The 17,951-nt window shown below is 58.3% G+C and overlaps 1 protein-coding gene across 1 annotated transcript in view; it reads right to left on the bottom strand.

The window, feature by feature from the left end:
* OSBPL5 (oxysterol binding protein like 5) overlaps positions 1–16,954 on the bottom strand; it is a 79,706-nt gene extending 62,752 nt beyond the window's left edge. The window contains exon 1 of the mRNA XM_045486284.1: positions 16,861–16,954. Within this exon, the coding sequence (XP_045342240.1) occupies positions 16,861–16,875 (15 nt within the window). The 5' untranslated portion in view covers positions 16,876–16,954. The remainder of the gene's footprint in view (positions 1–16,860) is intronic.
* Between the last annotated feature and the right edge of the window lie 997 nt (positions 16,955–17,951).

The following is a 17,951-nucleotide window of genomic DNA, read 5'->3' as shown; positions in this document are numbered from 1 at the left end:
GGGCGGGCAGGGCCTGGCTGGGCCCGCGGCTCCTGTATCCCCTTGGGGGACAGGTAGACTCCAGAGGAGGCTTCTCGTGGGCACGACCAGCGGCCCCCACTCCCTCTCCTTCCTTCCTGCTTCCTAACGAAAACCATTTCCTTGAAGTCCACACCCTCCGTCTGGCAGAGTTGTAACTCTCCCTTCCAACAACTGACCATAATTGCCTTGATTCTTGTTTGAGGCCTTATTTTGTGTGAAGAGCCTCAGCCCGTGCAGATCGGGGACGTTTATATTTCGACCGTGGGCCTCTAGCCACTTAGCCAGGCCCAGGACGGCAGCCACACACAAGGAATGGAGCTGGACCCCTACCTTAGGTCACGCACAGGCCGGGCCAAGCGGGTGACAGACCTAAGTGTGAGGCCGGGAGAGAGCGCAGGCACCAGCTCCTCTGATGACGGTCTTGGCGATGTTTTCAGGCCAGTCTCCCCAGGCAAGAGCAGCGGACACTAAAACTAACAGGCGGGATCACAGCCAACGGAAGTTTCTGCTCCGCGAGGGAAACCACCAATCAAACGGTAAGGCAACCCCCTGCTTGCAAGAAGATGTTTGCAAATCGGACATCCGACAGGGGTTAGTATCCAAACTATATAAAGAACACCTACTGCTTACTATCAAGAAGAAAAAGTAACCTGATTTAAAAATGGGCAGAGGAGAGGAACGGACGTTTCTCCAAAGACACACAGATGGCTGCCGGCGTGGGAAAGGACGCCCGACACCCCTCACCAAGGCAATGCCTCGCACCTGTCAGAGTGGCCACAAGCAAAAACACGGACAACGACAGGTGCTGGCGATGAGGATGTGGAGGAAAAGGAAGCCTCGTGTGCTGTCAGAGGGGATACAAGTTAGCACGGCCGCTGTGACAACAGCATGGAGGTTCCTCAGAAATTTAACAAGATAGAACTAACGTGTGACCAGTAATTTCACTTTCGGGTATTTATCTGAAAAGAAAAAGAAAGAGAGAAAGAAAGAAAGGGAGAGAGAAAGAAAGAAAGAGAGAAAAAGGAAGAAAGAAAAGGAGAGAGAAAGGAAGAAAGAAAGGGAGAGAGAAAGAAAGAAAGAAAGAAAGGGAGAGAGAAAGAAAGAAAGGAAGAAAGAAAGAAAGGGAGAGAGAAAGAAAGGGAGAGAGAAAGAAAGGGAGAGAGAAAGAAAGAAAGGAAGAAAGAAAGAAAGAAAGAAAGGGAGAGAGAAAGAAAGAAAGAAAGGGAGAGAGAAAGAAAGAAAGAAAGAAAGAAAGAAAGAAAAGGAGAGAGAAAGAAAGAAAGGAAGGGAGAGAGAAAGAAAGAAAGAGAGAAAAAGGAAGAAAGAAAAGGAGAGAGAAAGGAAGAAAGAAAGGGAGAGAGAAAGAAAGAAAGAAAGGGAGAGAGAAAGAAAGAAAGGAAGAAAGAAAGAAAGGGAGAGAGAAAGAAAGGGAGAGAGAAAGAAAGGGAGAGAGAAAGAAAGAAAGGAAGAAAGAAAGAAAGAAAGAAAGGGAGAGAGAAAGAAAGAAAGAAAGGGAGAGAGAAAGAAAGGAAGAAAGGGAGAGAGAAAGAAAGAAAGGAAGAAAGAAAGAAAGAAAGGGAGAGAGAAAGAAAGAAAGGAAGAAAGAAAGAAAGGGAGAGAGAAAGAAAGGGAGAGAGAAAGAAAGGGAGAGAGAAAGAAAGAAAGGAAGAAAGAAAGAAAGAAAGAAAGGGAGAGAGAAAGAAAGAAAGGAAGAAAGAAAGAAAGGGAGAGAGAAAGAAAGGGAGAGAGAAAGAAAGAAAGAAAGGGAGAGAGAAAGAAAGGGAGAAAGAAAGGAAGAAAGAAAGAGAGAGAAAGGAAAGAAGAGAAAGAAAGAAAGAAATAAAGGGAGAGAGAAAGAAAGGAAGAAAGAAAGAAAAAGAAAGAAAACGCTAATTTGAAAAGCTATCTGCAACCCTGTTTATTGCAGCATTGTTTACAGTAGCCAAGATATGGAAACAACCTAATTGTCCGATGGATGAACGGATAAAGAAGATGCTGTATATACACACACGCACGCACGCGCACACACAGGAATATTATTCAGCCATAAAAAAGGAAGCCCAACCATCCGCAGCAACACGGAGGGGCCCAGAGGGTATTACAGTAAGTGAAGTAAGTCAGAGAAAAACACCGTATGGTTCACTTCTACGTAGACCCTAACAACACAAAACAAACACACAAAGCCAAACAGGAACCGACCACAGGAAAGAAACTGGTGTTTGCCGGAGCAGAGGGGAGGGGGGCGGGCGAAGTAAGAGAAGGGGATCCGCAAAGAACAGACTTCTAGGGGCACCTGGGGGGCTCCGTCGGGCGAGCGTCCGACTCTCGATCTCAGCTCAGATCACCGTCGCACGGCTCGCGAGATCCGGCCCCGCGTCGGGCTCTGCGCCGAAAGCCGTGGAGCCTGCTTGGGATTCTGTCTCTCCTTCTCTCTCTGCCCCTCCCCCGCTTGCTCTCTAGACCTCTCAAAATAAATAAAAATAAACCTTAAAGCAAAAAGAAGTCATATGCTTAAAACAAAACAGACGATAACAACAACAAGCACAAATTTCCGGTTGTAAGATAAATAAATAAGTCACCAGGAAGCAAGGCGCAGCTCGGGGAATACGGTCAACAAGGTAGTGGCCCCGGTCAGGTGACAGGCGGTGCCTGGATTACCAGGGGGACCGCATCGCAACGTATGAAAACGCCGCATCGCAATGTCGCGCCCCTAAGACAAAAAAGGAGTACTGCGTGCCGATTACACTCGGAAAAGGAATATATGTTGGTAACCGTCGTTAGTCTCAGCCTTAAATTATTGACAACTGATCGTTAATTTCTCTTTGGCAGACGCCATTTCTTCCCACTGTGTATTTTTATCACGTGTCTCGCTTCAGCCCAATAATTCCCTAACTCAGGGACACCGGAAATGGGACACTCACCTGCTCGACCCCAGGTGACCCAAGGGACTGATGGGTTCGCTCATCAGACGTATTGAAGGGAGAGCACACCGGCCCACGTCTCTGCAATTAGTGCAAATGTCTCTCCTGTGGCCGCTCTCTGGTCCCTAAATCGATCTGTTTTCCCCGTTTCCGATTCCAGCTCCAGACAGAACACACGATCAATGTCAAGCGAGCAGCGCAGCCCAGCCCCGGGATGCTCGACAAAAGATAGATTCCGGGTGACCTGGCCCTCCCAACCCTTCTAAGTCTGGATGTGTCAAAGTAACGAAGTGTATTTAGATACAATTTAACTGATAGGGCTCTTCAAAAACAAAAAACAAAAACCTTCCCCTAGTTAACGAAGTGTATTTAGATACAATTTAACTGATAGGGTTCTTCAAAAACAAAAAACAAAAACCTCCCCCTAGTTCTGCTTTAAAAGAGAGAACATAGTCACAATTGATGTTTATTCTCAGACTTGGTGATAGTATGATTTCATGTCTTTTTTATTGTTCATTTCCTGGAATAAAGGGAGGAAACTTAAAAACAAAAAATCTAGACCCACACGATTCCACCAGACTTTGTGAAATGATGGGAATGTCTGGTAAGCTCTGTGGCCCACTTTGGTGGCCACCAGCCACATGTGGTTTGCCAAGCACTTGGAATACGGCCGTGTGACCGGGGAACTGAATCTTAATGAATATGGCATCGGTTTGCCTGGGCCAGTGTGACCAGCGGCTGCTGTGACAGGCCACACAGGACTAGACTCTGACAAGCTGTGTATCTGCTTTTCTGCAGTGACCTCTCTCCCTTCAGACCCCAAACCTGGTTAGCAGGTGAAAAGGGCCCAGGGCAAAAATAAACTGCCCGTTAAGATGTCAGTATGACTTGGGGCACCTGGGCGGCTCAGCTGGTTGAGCATCTGACTCCTTTTTTTTTTTTTTTTTTTTTTTTTAACATTTATTTATTTTTGAGACAGAGACAGAGCGTGAACGGGGGAGGGTCAGAGAGAGGGAGACAGAATCTGAAACAGGCTCCAGGCTCTGAGCTGTCAGCACAGAGCCCGACGCGGGGCTTGAACTCACCAACCGCGAGATCATGACCTGAGCCAAAGCCGGCCGCTTAACCGACTGAGCCACCAAGGCGCCCCTGACTCTTGATTTCTGCTCAGATCATGATCCCAGGGTCGTGAGATCAAGCCCTGCATCAGGTTCCACGCTGACAGCATGGAGCCTGCTCAGGATTCTTTCTCCCTCCCTCTCTCTCTCTGCCCCTCCCCCTCCTCAAAAGTAAATAAACATTAAAAAAAGATTTCAATACTCCTGAAAGCAATCTACAGACCCAATGCAATCTCTAGCAAAATCCCAATGACTTTTTTGCAGAAATAGAAAAATCCATCCAAAAATTCATATGACATCACGAGGACCCCCGAACAGCCAAAACGATACTGAATAAGAACAAAGCTGAAGGATCTACGCTTCCTGATTTCAAAACTTCTGACAAAGCTACGTTATCAAAACAACGCGGCAGTGGCATAAAGAGAGACGCACAGGCTGATGGAACGGATGAGAGCCCAGAGGTCAACCCTCACACGTGGTCGAACAATCTGCAAGATTCTGCCAGATTCTGCCAAGACCGTCCAATGGGGGGATTTTCAGGAATGGTCTTGGGGGTACCAGACACGCACGTGCAGGAGAATGAAGTTGGACCCTACCTCACACCATGTACAGAAATTCACTCAAGATGGATCAAAGCCCTAAACGTAAGAGCTATAGAAAGAACGCCCAGAGGAAAACACGGGGGGAAAAGCCTCATGACCCTGGGTTGGGCAGCGATTTCTTGGATGTGTCGCCAAGGGCACAGGCAACAGAAGAAAAGGTAGACAAACTGGACTTAAGACTGAAAACTTTTGTGCATCACAGAACACCACCCGCCGAGTGAGAAGGGACCCACAGAAGGAGAAGATCTCTGCACACACCGGAGGAGGGATTAGTATCCAGCATACATAAAGATCTACAACTCAACAACAAGGGATTCGATTTGAAAACAGGCAAAGGGCTTGAAGAGACACATGAATGGCCAATAAGCACATGGGAAGACGCAGGACATCGCCAGTCCCCAGGGACGTGCAAATCAAGGCCACAAGGAGATACCGCCTCACGCCCCTCAGGACAGATGGTGACTGTCAGAGGAGCAGCGCCCTTCCCGCGGCTCCCCGAGCAGCTCCCCCCGAGCCCAGGCAGGCGTCCACGGAGAGTGCGGTTGGTGCACTGCAGCCAAGGGAGATGTGGAAGAAACAAATGTTCACAAAAGCCCATTTGTGTCTAAGGGAAGCCCAGACAGGCGGCAAAACGCTATTCTGGGTGCGTCTTGGAGGGCATTTGACCTTAATGCTATAGGACCTACCCAGGGCTCTTAATAAAGTCAAATATTGTCTGAAGGAGATCCTCATTAAGTTGTCACTGCATGCAATACGGAAGCTACACACACACACACACACACACACACACACACACACACAGGTCACGTTAACAGAGGTATGTTGTGTATATCATAGGAGGTGAGGATCCCAATGCGCTGTAACCGGCATAAGCCCACCTGAGCTCCAGCTGGGACGCTCAAAAGTACCGCCCCGTTTTGAACGGCGCCAGGGGCAGAACCAGGTTCCAGTGCATTCCCTCCAGGATTCGGAGGCTGCAGCCTGTCTCGGTGGGAGGGGATCGCACCGTTGACTCTCGATGCGTGTGTGGGCGAGCCGGCGGCGGCAGCCTCCCGCGCGGGTGACTCCGCTGCCTGGGGAAGCCGGGCTGTGCCTGCCTCATCCTGCCGGCTCCGGGTTCCACGATGCAGGTGTGGGTGAGGGCGAGTTTCTTCTTTGAAGGTTTTCATTAACGAAAATAAACGTGGCTTGAAAGGGAACCACGGGTTTCGAAGCCTTCCGATCCCGGGTGTTCACGAGGCCCGGCTGACGTCAACATGAATGGGAGCACGAGGTCCGGAAAACGGTGGCCGCGGAAGGCAGTTTGGGGAGCAGCTATGGTCCCATAAGAGGAGAGGCAAGTGGCCCAGAGGATTAGCTCGTCTGCTCCACGAGGGGCTCAAAACGTGGGCCGTGGGCGGCAAATCCGGTGCCCGCTCCCCGGCCTGGCTTCGTCGGAAGGGCTGCGCAGAGGGATGGCTCTGAGCGAGGCGGGGAGCGGTCCCCGCGGGCCGTCTGGGAACCCGCGGCTTCTCGAACGAAGCCAAGGGGTGTGAATGCGGGAGCTGACGCCAGGGCTTGACTGCACGTGGGCCAAGAATGTGAAGGGGGAAACAATAGAACGACGGAAAGGCACGTCCTTCAGCCTGGCGTGTGCCTGGCATCCTCCCTCCGCAGGGCCGCGCTGCTCCCAGGCTGGGCCGCTTCACTCGTGAGCCCACCCCTCCCTCAGCTCTGGGCTCTGGCCTCGCTTCCTCCTGGAAGGCCTCCCGGACATCCCCTGGCTCACTCACCTCCCCCGAGTCCCCTTGGAGCCCCATCTGTGTGGGTTGTCGGGCTCTTGAGGGGACTGGGGGCTTGGCGGGGCTCACGGTCCAGCCTGTGAGGAGGAGGGGATTCTGAGGTCCTTGGTCCTGGGGAATTTTGCTCTTCGGGTTCTGGCCAGGGAGGTTGTGTCCACGCCAATCACGAAGATATGAATCTGCTCTCTGCGGGTGGCTCCCCAGACAGCCGCGCTGGGGTCACTCGGCCCCTCTTATTTCCAACCTGGTTTCCAAGTCGGGGCTCTGGAGTCCCCACCTCCTTCCATAAAGCCCCCCCTCCGACACCTACGAGCCCGCCCAGGACCCTGAGGTGCAGAGTAGGAGAGGACCTCCCCCCCGCCTTTCCCAGGGGCTCCTGGGTAATTGGTGGGAGGGGGGTGGAGTTTTACAAGCACCCCAGGTGACGCCAATGCACAGCCAGGCAGATGAATTGGGTCCCTTGGGGGGGCCCCCAACCTGCAAAGCCACAGGCAGGCCACAGACAGCTCAGCTCAAATTGGCTCACTTGTTGAGCCAGGGCCCAGGGAACCGAATGCCAGACGCGCAGGTTCTGGGGTGCGAAGGTCTCCCCCCGCCACTTACGAAGGATCATGGAATGGAAGGAGGGACAGCTTGGCTGGATCTGGCTGCTGTCCTTGTACGGAAGCAGGAGGTCCGGTGGGTGTGGGTCCATGACCCCCGCCCCCAACACACGCACAAACGCCTCTCTATTTTAGAAATAGGTCACTTGGAGCAAAGCACTGCGAGCGGTATGCTCCCCCCACCCCTGTGGGCTGCTGGGATTCCAGCTCCGGGCTCGGGGCGGGGGTACGCAAGGGAGGAGCAGGGCGGACCCGCCAGGGGTCTGTGACCCCAGAAAGTCACCAGGGGTCCCCCCTGCACCCGGAGAGGAGGGGACGAGGCTGGTGCATCCGAGGGCGGGCCTGTGGGGAGGACGGAGGAGGCAGCTGTCGGCCCTGTGCAGAGTGAGCAGGAGTCCCCAGCCCTAGGGACGCAGTCCGGAGTCCCACGTCTCAGGGACGGGGGCGGGGGGGGGGGGGCGGTTCGTGGCCGGGAAGCTCTCCAGGCCTGCAGCCAGCCCCACCCCTTCCCCCTGGCCCCAGTGCTGTTTCCTGCACTTTCTGGCCTCCAGCCAGGGTAGGTCTTTAGGGACCCTGGGTCAGAGCCTTCCTGACAAACAGCAGGCTAAGGAAGGTGGGGGCACTCTAGGAACGATGATCCCTGGCCCCCCCAACCCAGGGCAGGCCACCCCTTTCCTGGTGAGAGAGAGGAGCGGCAGAAAGGAGACCCTCCCAGTGGGCACCTCCGCCCCAGCCCCGAGTACGGGCCCCGGGGATGCATCTGCGGACTCTGGTTTCTCCGCGGCACCCTCCTCACCTCCGCAGCCCCTCTGTCCCCTGCCCTGCCTCCAGGCTGGCCAGGGGCCCCTGCTGAGATGGGCAGAGGGAAGGTTCTGCTCCGGCAGAACCAGGGGCCCATCTCTGCAGCCCTGCCACGTGCCCCCTGGTCCCCGGGTGGGCAGGGGTGAGGGTGACGGCTCCTCTCTCTGCAGGGCCAGCGGGGCTATTGCTGTTTTCTGGGGCTCTCCTGCAGGTGCACTCCCTTACTTAGGGACCCCCCCCCCTCCCGAAACCCAGTATGAGGTTCTCTGGATATGCTTAATGGCTCCTGGACACCCGGGGCTCTGAGTGCTATTCTGACCTGGTCGGAACAGCTCTCTCCCTGCTAATTCACACTAAGGATGTGAATGGTTGCCAGTAGCTTATCTGGGATCTTTCACTAAGAAGCTCGGCATTCTTACTGGGAGGCACAACCTTATTCATCTTGATCCGAAAGGGGTTTGTGGAGAGGGGTTCCTGGGGGGCTCAGTCAGTTGAGCATCCGACTTAGGCTCAGGTCATGATCTCACAGTTTGTGGATTCAAGCCCCGCGTTGGGCTCTGTGCTGACAGCTCAGAGCCTGGAGCCTGGAGCCTGGAGTGTGTTTCAGAGTCTGTGTCTCCCTCTCTCTCTCTGCCCCTCCCCTGCTCACACTCTGTCTCTCTCTCTGTCTCTCAAAAATAAATAAATGTTAAAAAAAATTTTTTAAAAAGAGTACGGACTTCAAGCTGTATCACAAAGCTGTCATCATCAAGACAGTATGGTCCTGGCACAAAAACAGACACTCAGATCCATGGAACAGAACAGAGAACCCAGAAATGGACCCACAAACGTATGGCCAACTAATCTTTGACAAAGCAGGAAAGAATATTCGATGGAATAAAGGCAGTGTCTTCAGCAAGGGGTGCTGGGAAAACTGGACAGCGACACGCAGAAGAATGAACCCGGACCACTTTCTTACACCAGACACAAAAATAAGCTCAAAATGGATGAAAGTCCTAAGTGTAAGACAGGAAGCCATCAAAGTCCTCGAGGAGAAAGCAGGCAAAAACCTCTTTGACCTTGGCCGCAGCAACTTCTTACTCCACACGTTTCCAGAGGCAAGGGAAACACAAGCAAAAATGAACTATGGGGACCTCATCAAAACAAAAAGCTTCTGCACAGCGAAGGAAACAATCAGCAAAACTGAAAGGCAACCGACAGAATGGGAGAAGGTATTTGCAAATGACATATCAGATAAAGGGTTAGTATCCAAAATCTATAAAGAATTTATCACACTCAACACCCAAAAAATAATCCAGAGAAGAAATGGGCAAAAGACATGAATAGACACTTCTCCAAGGAAGACCTCCAGATGGCCGACCGACACATGAAAAGATGCTCCACGTCACTCATCATCAGGAAAATACAAATCAAAACCACAATGAGATACGACCTCACACCGGCCAGAACGGCTCACATGAGCAACTCAGGCAACGACAGATGTTGGCGAGGATGCGGAGAAAGAGGGTCTCTTTTGCACTGCTGGTGGGAATGCAAGCTGGTGCAGCCACACTGGAAAACAGTGTGGAGGGTCCTCCAAAAACTAGAAATAGAACTACCCTAGGACCCAGCAATCACACTACGAGGCATTTATCCACGGGATAGAGGTGTGCTGTTTCGAAGGGACACACGCACCCCCATGTTTACAGCAGCCCTATCGACAACAGCCAAAGGATGGAAGGAGCGCAAATGGCCATCGACGGATGAATGGATCAAGAAGATGTGGGATATACATACAGTGGAGTATTACTCGGCAATCAAAAAGAAAGAAATCTTGCCATTTGCAACTACGTGGACGGAACTGGAGGGTATTATGCTAAGCAAAATTAGTCAGAGAAAGACAAATATCATATGACTTCGCTCATATGAGGACTTTAAGATACAGAACAGATGAACATAAGGGAAGGGAAGCAAAAATAATATAAAAACAGGGAGGGGGACAAAATGTAAGAGTCTCTTAAATATGGAGAACAAACAGAGGGTTACTGGAGGGGTTGTGAGGGGGGAGGGGCTAGATGGGGGAGGGGCACTAAGGAATCTACTCCTGAAATCATCGTTGCCCTATATGCTAACTTGGATGTAAATTTTAAAAATAAAATAAAAAAAGAATAGCCATGGGGCGGGGGTGGGGAAAGGTGAGGATGATGGGTCAGGTGTCTCTGAAACTTTTTTCTGGCAGACGGCCCGACAGGTTGTTCAACAAGCCTCAGACTCCCCCCTCCTGTAAAATGGAAATTTTAACACCCCTTCTTGGCCAGGTTTTCAGGAGGGTTCCATGAGAGAATGCCCGTGAACAGCAGGGCCCTGTGCCTGGCATACAGTAGGCGCTCCATTAATGCTCCGTGGTGTCTCAGCGGTCAAGATGGGTGAGGACTGGTGCTGGCATTGGCCCTGGTCCTTCACAGCGATCGTCATCAACTCACCAACGCGCCGAGCTGTCCCCCCTGCCTGTCAAGGGGCTCTCACCTTGTGAACTAGGCAGCCTCTGGCTCCAGCCTGGCCTCGGCCCCGCCCACCTGCTCCTCCTGCACCCGCCTCCCCCCTGCAGCTCTGCATGGAAAGGATCCAAAGGATCGCGCGATCCCACAGAATCTCCGGTGGCCAGTTCTGCAAACCCTTACCCCACGGTGACCTCTGCTGGTCACCGGAAAGAAGGAAGTTGCTCAGGGAGAAGTGGTGCCAGGGAAAATCTCACGCATTCCCCGGGTCGGGGCAAGAACAGGCTAGAAGTCTCCTGGTGGGCGTGCGGGACTGGGGCTGGCGGAGGGCTTGCTTAGGGAGGGCGCTCACCCCCCTGCAGGAAGCGGCCGGCCCGGGACACCAGGCAGGGATGTCGTGGTGCGTCTACCAGCCAAGAAGCGCCAGAGATCGCCTAGGACCGACCGCCAGAAGCGGGAGAGACGCCTGGACCAGGCTTCCCCTCGGCCCCTGGGAGGAAGCAGCCTTACCTAGGCCGTGATCTCAGACCTGCAGCCTCCAGGTCTGGGAGGCGCTAAATGCCTGCTGTTCGGGCCCCTGCCTGGGGGCTTGGTTACAGCCGCCCCAGGACACTGATACGCACCTAGGGGTGCAGGTAGAAGACTGAGGCACCCCAGGGCCCTGACAAGGGTCTTAGGTGGGCTCATGAGGGGGTGACAGGTGACCAGCAGGGGTCAGAAGGGCCCTGACGCCAGATTTTGATCACTTGGCCTGTGAGTGGCCAAACCAAATGTGGCTTTTCTCCGGCCTGGAGAAAGGAGAAAACATCTCAGGTGCAGCAGAGGAGAGGGGCTGGGTGGGGGGCTCACCAGCTCAGGATCCCAGCAGGCCGTGGGCCCAGGCCCTCGCCACCTGCTTCGGGGAGTGCCTGTCCCTCCTTCTCACACCTGTTTGGCCCCCCTGCCCCCCCCCCCCCACCCACCCAGCTCTCGTGACTTTGTTGACTTTCTGGCTTGACTCTGAGCCCCTGCAGCGAGGTGCCGCCCATAAGGATCTCCAGACCCCCTCGAAGGTTTCCCGGCGCGGACACCAAGGCGGTCCGGCCGCGCGTTCGGCGATGGCATCTGTGGGAAGCCCTTAGCCCGGCGCCTGGCACCTTGCAAGGCCTCCTTGCTGATGTACCGGCCGCAGCAACCCCTGCCTCGCCCACCCGTGTGCCCTGCACCCTCCGGCTGTTGCAGAGAACTCGGGCAGGGCCGACAGAAGTGAGAAGGAGCTTGCGTAAGAAGAGGGAGAGGAGACAGCCTTGCCAGGCCGGGGACGGGGAGGGGTGAGCTGGGATTTCAGCAGCTGACAGGCCCCGTCTGAGCCAGGAGGGTCTGCTGGTCCTGACTTCTCCTTCGCACAGCTGACAAGGACGTCGAGCCGAGGCCCGTGGCTCCCGAAGGCTGCAGGGTGTCCGGATAGCGGTGGGGGCGGCCCGCGGGCCCCGGGCAGGAGGCTCTGAGCGAATGTGGCTGCGGCTCCACCGTCTCCCAGGGTGCGGGGCCCCTGGGGCCTGGCTTCCCTCTCTTTGCAGGGGCCCGGGGAGCCGGGTCTGCTCTGCAGGTGGGCCGGCAGGTGGCGGGTTCGAGTTGGCTCAGCCCCGCTGTTGTTACCAAGGTGCCCTGGACGGAGCCCTGGGTGCACCTTTCGACCCCCCTGGGGAGCGAAGCAGGAAGGTCCCACCTCCTGGGCGCCATTTGGGCAGACAGACGGCGAGCAGGCGGGCGGAACTTGACCAGCCCGCCCAAGGTCAAGCTGGGCCCACTCTCAGCAGCCCCTCCCTGCTCGCTCCCAAACTTCCGCGTCGGCAGGGCACTGTGCCTCCTCTCCAGGGCCTCGCCGCGCCCCCAACCACCGCAGATCCTCGCAGGGCCTCGGAGGGAGGGAGGCGTCTCCCCCCTGCTCAGTTCCGTCCAACACCTTCCAGGGGCTTCCCTCGGCCCCTCCTCCGGGCAGCCGCACGCCGGGTCTGGAGGCGGCCCCGCTTCTGCCGCTGGGCTCTTTGCTCTCTGCACACCTCCGAGGCCTCCTCCACGGCTCTCCAGGCCACGCTCCGTACTCTGCCGTGGCCCCCGGGTGCCCGCACGCATGTGTCTCCTGGTGCCTGGTGGCCTGGGCTCGGGACTCCCTCCCTGGGGGGCTGATTCCCCGGGACTGGGCCTCCTGGGTTGGTGACGGCCACTCTGCCCCGCGCGAACCGTTTGACCTCAAAAGTTACCGAACGTTGGGGCGGGCGGAATTTGAGGGGGACCCGAAGACCCTTCTTGGGCCTGGAGCCTGTGAGCGTAGGAGACGTGGCTCCTGGGATGTTGTCGTATGATTTGGCGACAGTGATGCGAGCCCCCTGCTTGGTTGACTTTGGGTTCATGGAAAGGGAAACCGGGGGCGGGCCTGAGGGCTGGGCCCGGGGGTCAGACCCGGGGGAGGGGGGGGCTCCTGAGTGAGAGAGGCCTCTGCACAAGAGAGGGTCTCCATGGCCGGCTTGCAGGTAGAGGAACCCCGTGGCAGGGAACTCGGGGCGGCCGGCTGGCAGTCCGCGAGGGAACGGACGGCACCTCAGTCCTACAGCTGCAGGGAATCGAATTCGGCCAATAACCCGAATCAGGAGGAGCACAGCTGACAACGTGATTTCTGTCTGTGGGGCTCTGAGCACAGGAAACTATCTGGGGGTCGGTTCTGTTTTTAAATGTTTATTTATTGACACACGGCGGAGGGGGGGGGGGGAGGAGCAGAGGGAAAGGGAGACAGAGAATCCCAAGCAGGCTCCGAGCTGTCAGCACAGAGCCCGACCCAGGGCTCGAACTCACGAACCGCGGGAGGGTGAGCTGAGCTGAAATCAAGAGTCGGATGCTGACCCGACGGAACCCCCAGGCACCCCGTAGCTGGGGGTCATCTTAAGCCGCTTGTTTGTGACAATTTGTTCCACGGCACTAGCTGACCAATGCGACTGCCACGTGCCTCTGTTTCCCCAGCTGTGAAATGGGGTCATGGGGCCCTTACTCACAGGGAGTTGTGGGGGTTCAAGGAGGCCCCCAGGGCAGTGCCCTCAGGAAGCAGGAGGGAGGCATGGTCACAGCGTTCATCACAGAGCCCCACTCTCCGCGTGCCCCACTGCTCTATTCCCCATCTGCTCAGCTCTTTTCCGGGGCCCGCGGTGCCGTGGGGGCCGGATGGGGGCCGTGTGCATCTCTTCCCTGCCCTTCCTGGCCCCCAAGGAGGTTACACAGGACAGTGCCCATAAATGTTTGCTGAAAACATCCACGGCCGGACAGACAGACGAGCCGCTGGTCAGAGAAGGGGCGTGCATCCCACATGGGGTCCGGCGGGCCCCGGCTGTTACGCTTGGAGCAAGCAAGCGAGGCCGATTGACGGAAGGGCCGATCTCTCAGGGGTTCCCTGGTGAGACGGTGGGTTCCTTTCCCAGGGTGGGAGCTGGCCTCCTCCTGAGCCAGTCCTCAGGGCCCCAGTGAGCTGGGGAAGGAGCCCAGAGACACAGGAGAAGGGGCGGCCCAAGGGATGGGAGGGGGAGAGCCAGGGACCCGGGGCTCGGGGCCGGCAAGGGTCTGGAGGACGGACGTGTGTGTGACAGGGATGGATGGGACAGCTGAGGCCTGCCATCTGGAAGACGCTGGCTTCTTCTGACTCAGTCTGCCAGCTGAGATGTGAAATTTGCCAGCTGGAAATCAAGGCCCAGAAGGGCCCTGGGACACATCCCGGGTCACCCTGGGGCTGGGCAGAGAGCGGGCTCTTCTGGCTGGCAGGGTCTGGGCATCATTGCCTGCCCTGGCCTCGCCCAGGGGAGAGAGAGGGGGAGGGACCCCTGCCGAGCCCTCGGTGGGGGCTGGGGGTGGGACAGGAGGCCCATGTGGGACCCGGATGGTCTCAGTTCCTGGTGGCTCCTTGGGAAGGGAGGCAGGAGCCCAGCCAGGAGGCTTGCCCCCCCCCATTGCTCACACGGGCCCAACTGCACCCCCAAAGTGTCTAGTACCTTCACCTCTTCCTCTGACTCCCGCCAGCTCCCAGCCCCCCCCCCCCCACCGCCCACCTCGGCCCTGCCCTTGGCCACAGGTTCCCTGCAGAAGAGACCTTAAATCTCACCAGCCGGAGGCTCCACCCAAAGGTCGTAGGAACACCTCCAGTGGCCCCGCAGCCCCTCCTTGTGGGGAGAGGCCAGGCTCTGACCCCCGGGGGTGGCGGGGAGGGGCCCGGGCCCAATGCCTGGCTCCCTCTGCTCTCTCTGCTCTCCTCCTTCCCTGGCTGCGGGCGAGGAGCTTGGGGCCTGAGTTGCCTGCTCGGTATTCCTCTCCTCACCTCCTCCACGCAGGCGGCCAAGGCGGGGAGCCAGCCGGAGGCCTGGGAATGTCGAGGAACCAAGAGCAGCGTGCTCTGAGGGGCAGCGGGTAGGGTCCGGCCCTGGGAGCGGCACACACTCTCCTAAGAGGGTCACCGCCCAGCCTGGGGCCCCTTCAGGGGACGGGGCGCCGAGCAGACCTGATGTCCCCTTGCTGCAGAGGCCAGGAAGCTCCCCGGGGAGGTCTGGGTGGCTGCCCTGCTGGCCTCGGGTGGAGGGGTCTTACCTGCTGGGATGCCGGCCGTGGGGGCAGGTGCCCTGGGGTCAGAGCCCAGAGAGACACCAGGCACCCCCAGAGGGCCTTCTGTGTAGCCTCGTGTACCCGGAGCATCTCACCGAGCACAGGGACTTTAAGCACCCGGCCTGTGGGCACAGGGTCTCGCCCCTACAAGCCTTTCAGGAGCCCCCTAACTACCCGAGACGCGTCTGCCCTCCAAGGCGAGTAGAAGACACACGGCAAAGCTAATGGTTGTCGGGGCGCCCGGGGGGCTCAGTCAGTTGAGCGTCTGCCTCTTGATTTCGGCGCGGGGCGTGATCCCAGGGTCATGGGATCGAGCCCCGTGCCGGGTTCCGCGCTGAGCACATTCTCTCTCCCTCTGCCCCTCTCCCCTGCTCGTTTTCTCTCTCTCTAAAAAAAGTTAAATAAAGCAAAGCTCACGACTGTTTAAAGGGCCCGTGACCACAGCTGACGCACACAAAGCGTGAGGTCACGATGTGCCAGCCACCCTCCCCCCCCAACCCACACACGGGCTCGCCTAATTCTCACACGACTGTCCAGGCCCGCACGAGTATTCATACCACCATCCCATTTCACAGACAGGGAAGGCAAGGCACAGAGTGGATGCAGGTGTGGCCCGGGACACGCAGCTGGGAGGAAGGTCGACGATGGGGACCGGGCCCCACAGCACCTCCATGCAGCGCCCGTTTGGCCCGCCAGCTCTGCGGACTTGCTTTTCCCCGGAGAAACCTCCAGCCCCGAAGCCTCTCCCGCTACGGCCCACCCAGGGTCCCAAGGGGCCGCTACTGCCCCGAGGGTGCTAACAGCGCCCCCTGCCCCTGCCCCTGCCCCTGCCCCTGCCCCGTGTTCTGAACCGCGTGCCTTGGCTGCAGCCGCCTCTCGTTACATAAAGGCAGGAGGAGGGAGCGCCTCGGTGGAGGCCTCGGAGGCGCGGGCGCTGACCTTCCCGGGCACCCGGCGGGCATCGGCCTGCCCTGGCACGGGCACATCTATGCAGCCGCCACGAAACTCGGAGAAGTGAGGAACTCACCCAAACGTGGAGCCGGGAGGGGGCTGGGTTTGCTCCTTCCCCCAGCACCTCAGTGTGACCTACAGCTGTCCCACACGGGAGCATCGGCCAGCACTGTCCCCCCGCCCCGTGATGCCGGGGGTCCCTGGACCTCAGGCTGGAGGTCAGCTCCCCCTGAGATCTCAGGCCTGAGGCCAGGCTTCCTCCAGCACGAGGGGCGTCCGGGCCCCGCACGGTGTCCCGGAGAACCGGCTCTGCCTCAGGGGCCGGGGAAGCGGACCCCGCGGACCCCACGGTCTCCCCCCAGGCCCAGGATCTCCCTCTCACCGCCCTGAGCACCTCTCCGCCTGGTCTCCCATTCTGCCAATGCCCCCCTTCCCGAGTCTGGTTTTTAAAAAAGAAATTGTTGAGGGCAAAGCCTCCAAAAGTCGCTGCGAAGGGATGGGCGCGCTTCCCAAGTGACCACGAAGGGGGCGCTTGTCTGCCCAGAAGTCCCCAAGCTCCCGTCCTGCCAGGCGTCCCTGCCCGGGAAGGGAGGCCGGCCAGCCCAGGTCCCCTGGAGGTGGCGCCGGCCCGAGCGAGCGCCCGGGATGTGGGTGCAATGCAGCACGGTGCGGCCGCCCTGGCCCCGCTGCCCACTCGGCTCGGCCGCGGGACGCCGGTGGCCCGGCACGGCTGGGGGCGCCGGGCAAAGCCAGCACCAGGCTGGCCGGCGCACCAGCCCCCAGGGAACTTGGAAAAAGTCAGCAGAAAACCGGGCGCTCCCGCCACCTGCCGCTCCCCGGCCCCCTCCCCACGCGGCTCCAGATTCCCCAAGTCCACGTCCACAGCATCCACAGCGCCCACCACCCCCACCTGCCGCGTGGCCCTTCCCCGCGGGCCCGGGGGGAGCCCCCTCCCCGGGCGGCACTCACCGTGCAGCAAGGCATAGGGGCGCAGGCTCGCTCCCCGCTCCGGGCTGGTCTCCTCTGCTCCACCGGCTGCCGCCGGCTGTGCCAGCCAGATGGCTCAGCCAATGCCTCGGACCCGGGCCCCCCAGCCGGGTCTTCTTGGAGGGGACCCTGCCGCTCCTGAGCTGGCCAAGGTGCACAGGGAGTGTCTGACTGGTGGCCGGGGACGGGGGGGCGGTCCCAGGGGCTGTGCGGCAGGGGGCAGGGCGCGGTGGCCGGCAGGGTCAGGGGGTGACCGCAGGGGACCTCAGCTCCCGGGGGCTGTGGAGGTCAGCATCCTCGCTGTACTCACAGCTGCCCCCGCTTGCACTCTCCGGAACCCGCAGCTGTCGCCTCCTGCCCCAGCCCCACCGGCAGGACCGGCTGCTGAAGCTGCCTCCCGGGCGCCAGGAGGATCTGGTTCCAGCGTGGCTGCGTCCTTCCGAGGTACACGAGGTGACGCCGGGCTGTTACCTAACACCCCCAGCAGCCTCGCCTTCTCTCGGGCAGGTTGGTTTAGGGATTACAGTGGGAACCGCCTAGAAGACCCTCCTGTCAGGGCACCCTCGTGACCTCCCGTGGCCTCTCCTCGTCCTGGTGCACAGAGAGGGTGGGCGACTGCTGGGGTCACACAGCAAGTCAGGGGCGCCGGAGAGCCCTCCTGTATCCTAGGGTAATTCCCCACCCCCCTGGGGCATCCAGCTCCTTCCCAGCATCGCACCCAGCCCAGCCCAGGCTGGTCCTGCCCATCCCTGCTCGGTCCACCCTCCCCTGCCCAGCCCAGCCCTGCTCACCCCTCACCTGCCAGCCCCGCCCAGGACAACGTCTGCAGCATTGCGGGAGGGAGGGAGGGTTGACAAGCCTTTTCTGGGAGGTTGGATTGGGAGAGCGGCAGGTCCCCAACACGCAGGTGACCCCTTGCGGGCTTGGGGGCGGGTGGTGGGCTCAGTCCACCTTCTGCGCGGCTGGAGCTTGTCCCGTCCACCTCTGCCCCGTGTGGCTTGGTAAACAGCACCCTCGGACCCCTGGGCAGGTCCCTCAGCCTCCCGGTGCCTCAGTTTACCTGACCTCATGGG

Source organism: Leopardus geoffroyi, chromosome D1, assembly GCF_018350155.1.
Source record: "Leopardus geoffroyi isolate Oge1 chromosome D1, O.geoffroyi_Oge1_pat1.0, whole genome shotgun sequence".
Taxonomy (NCBI): Eukaryota; Metazoa; Chordata; class Mammalia; order Carnivora; family Felidae; genus Leopardus; species Leopardus geoffroyi.
This window is presented reverse-complemented; position numbering and strand designations above follow the sequence as displayed.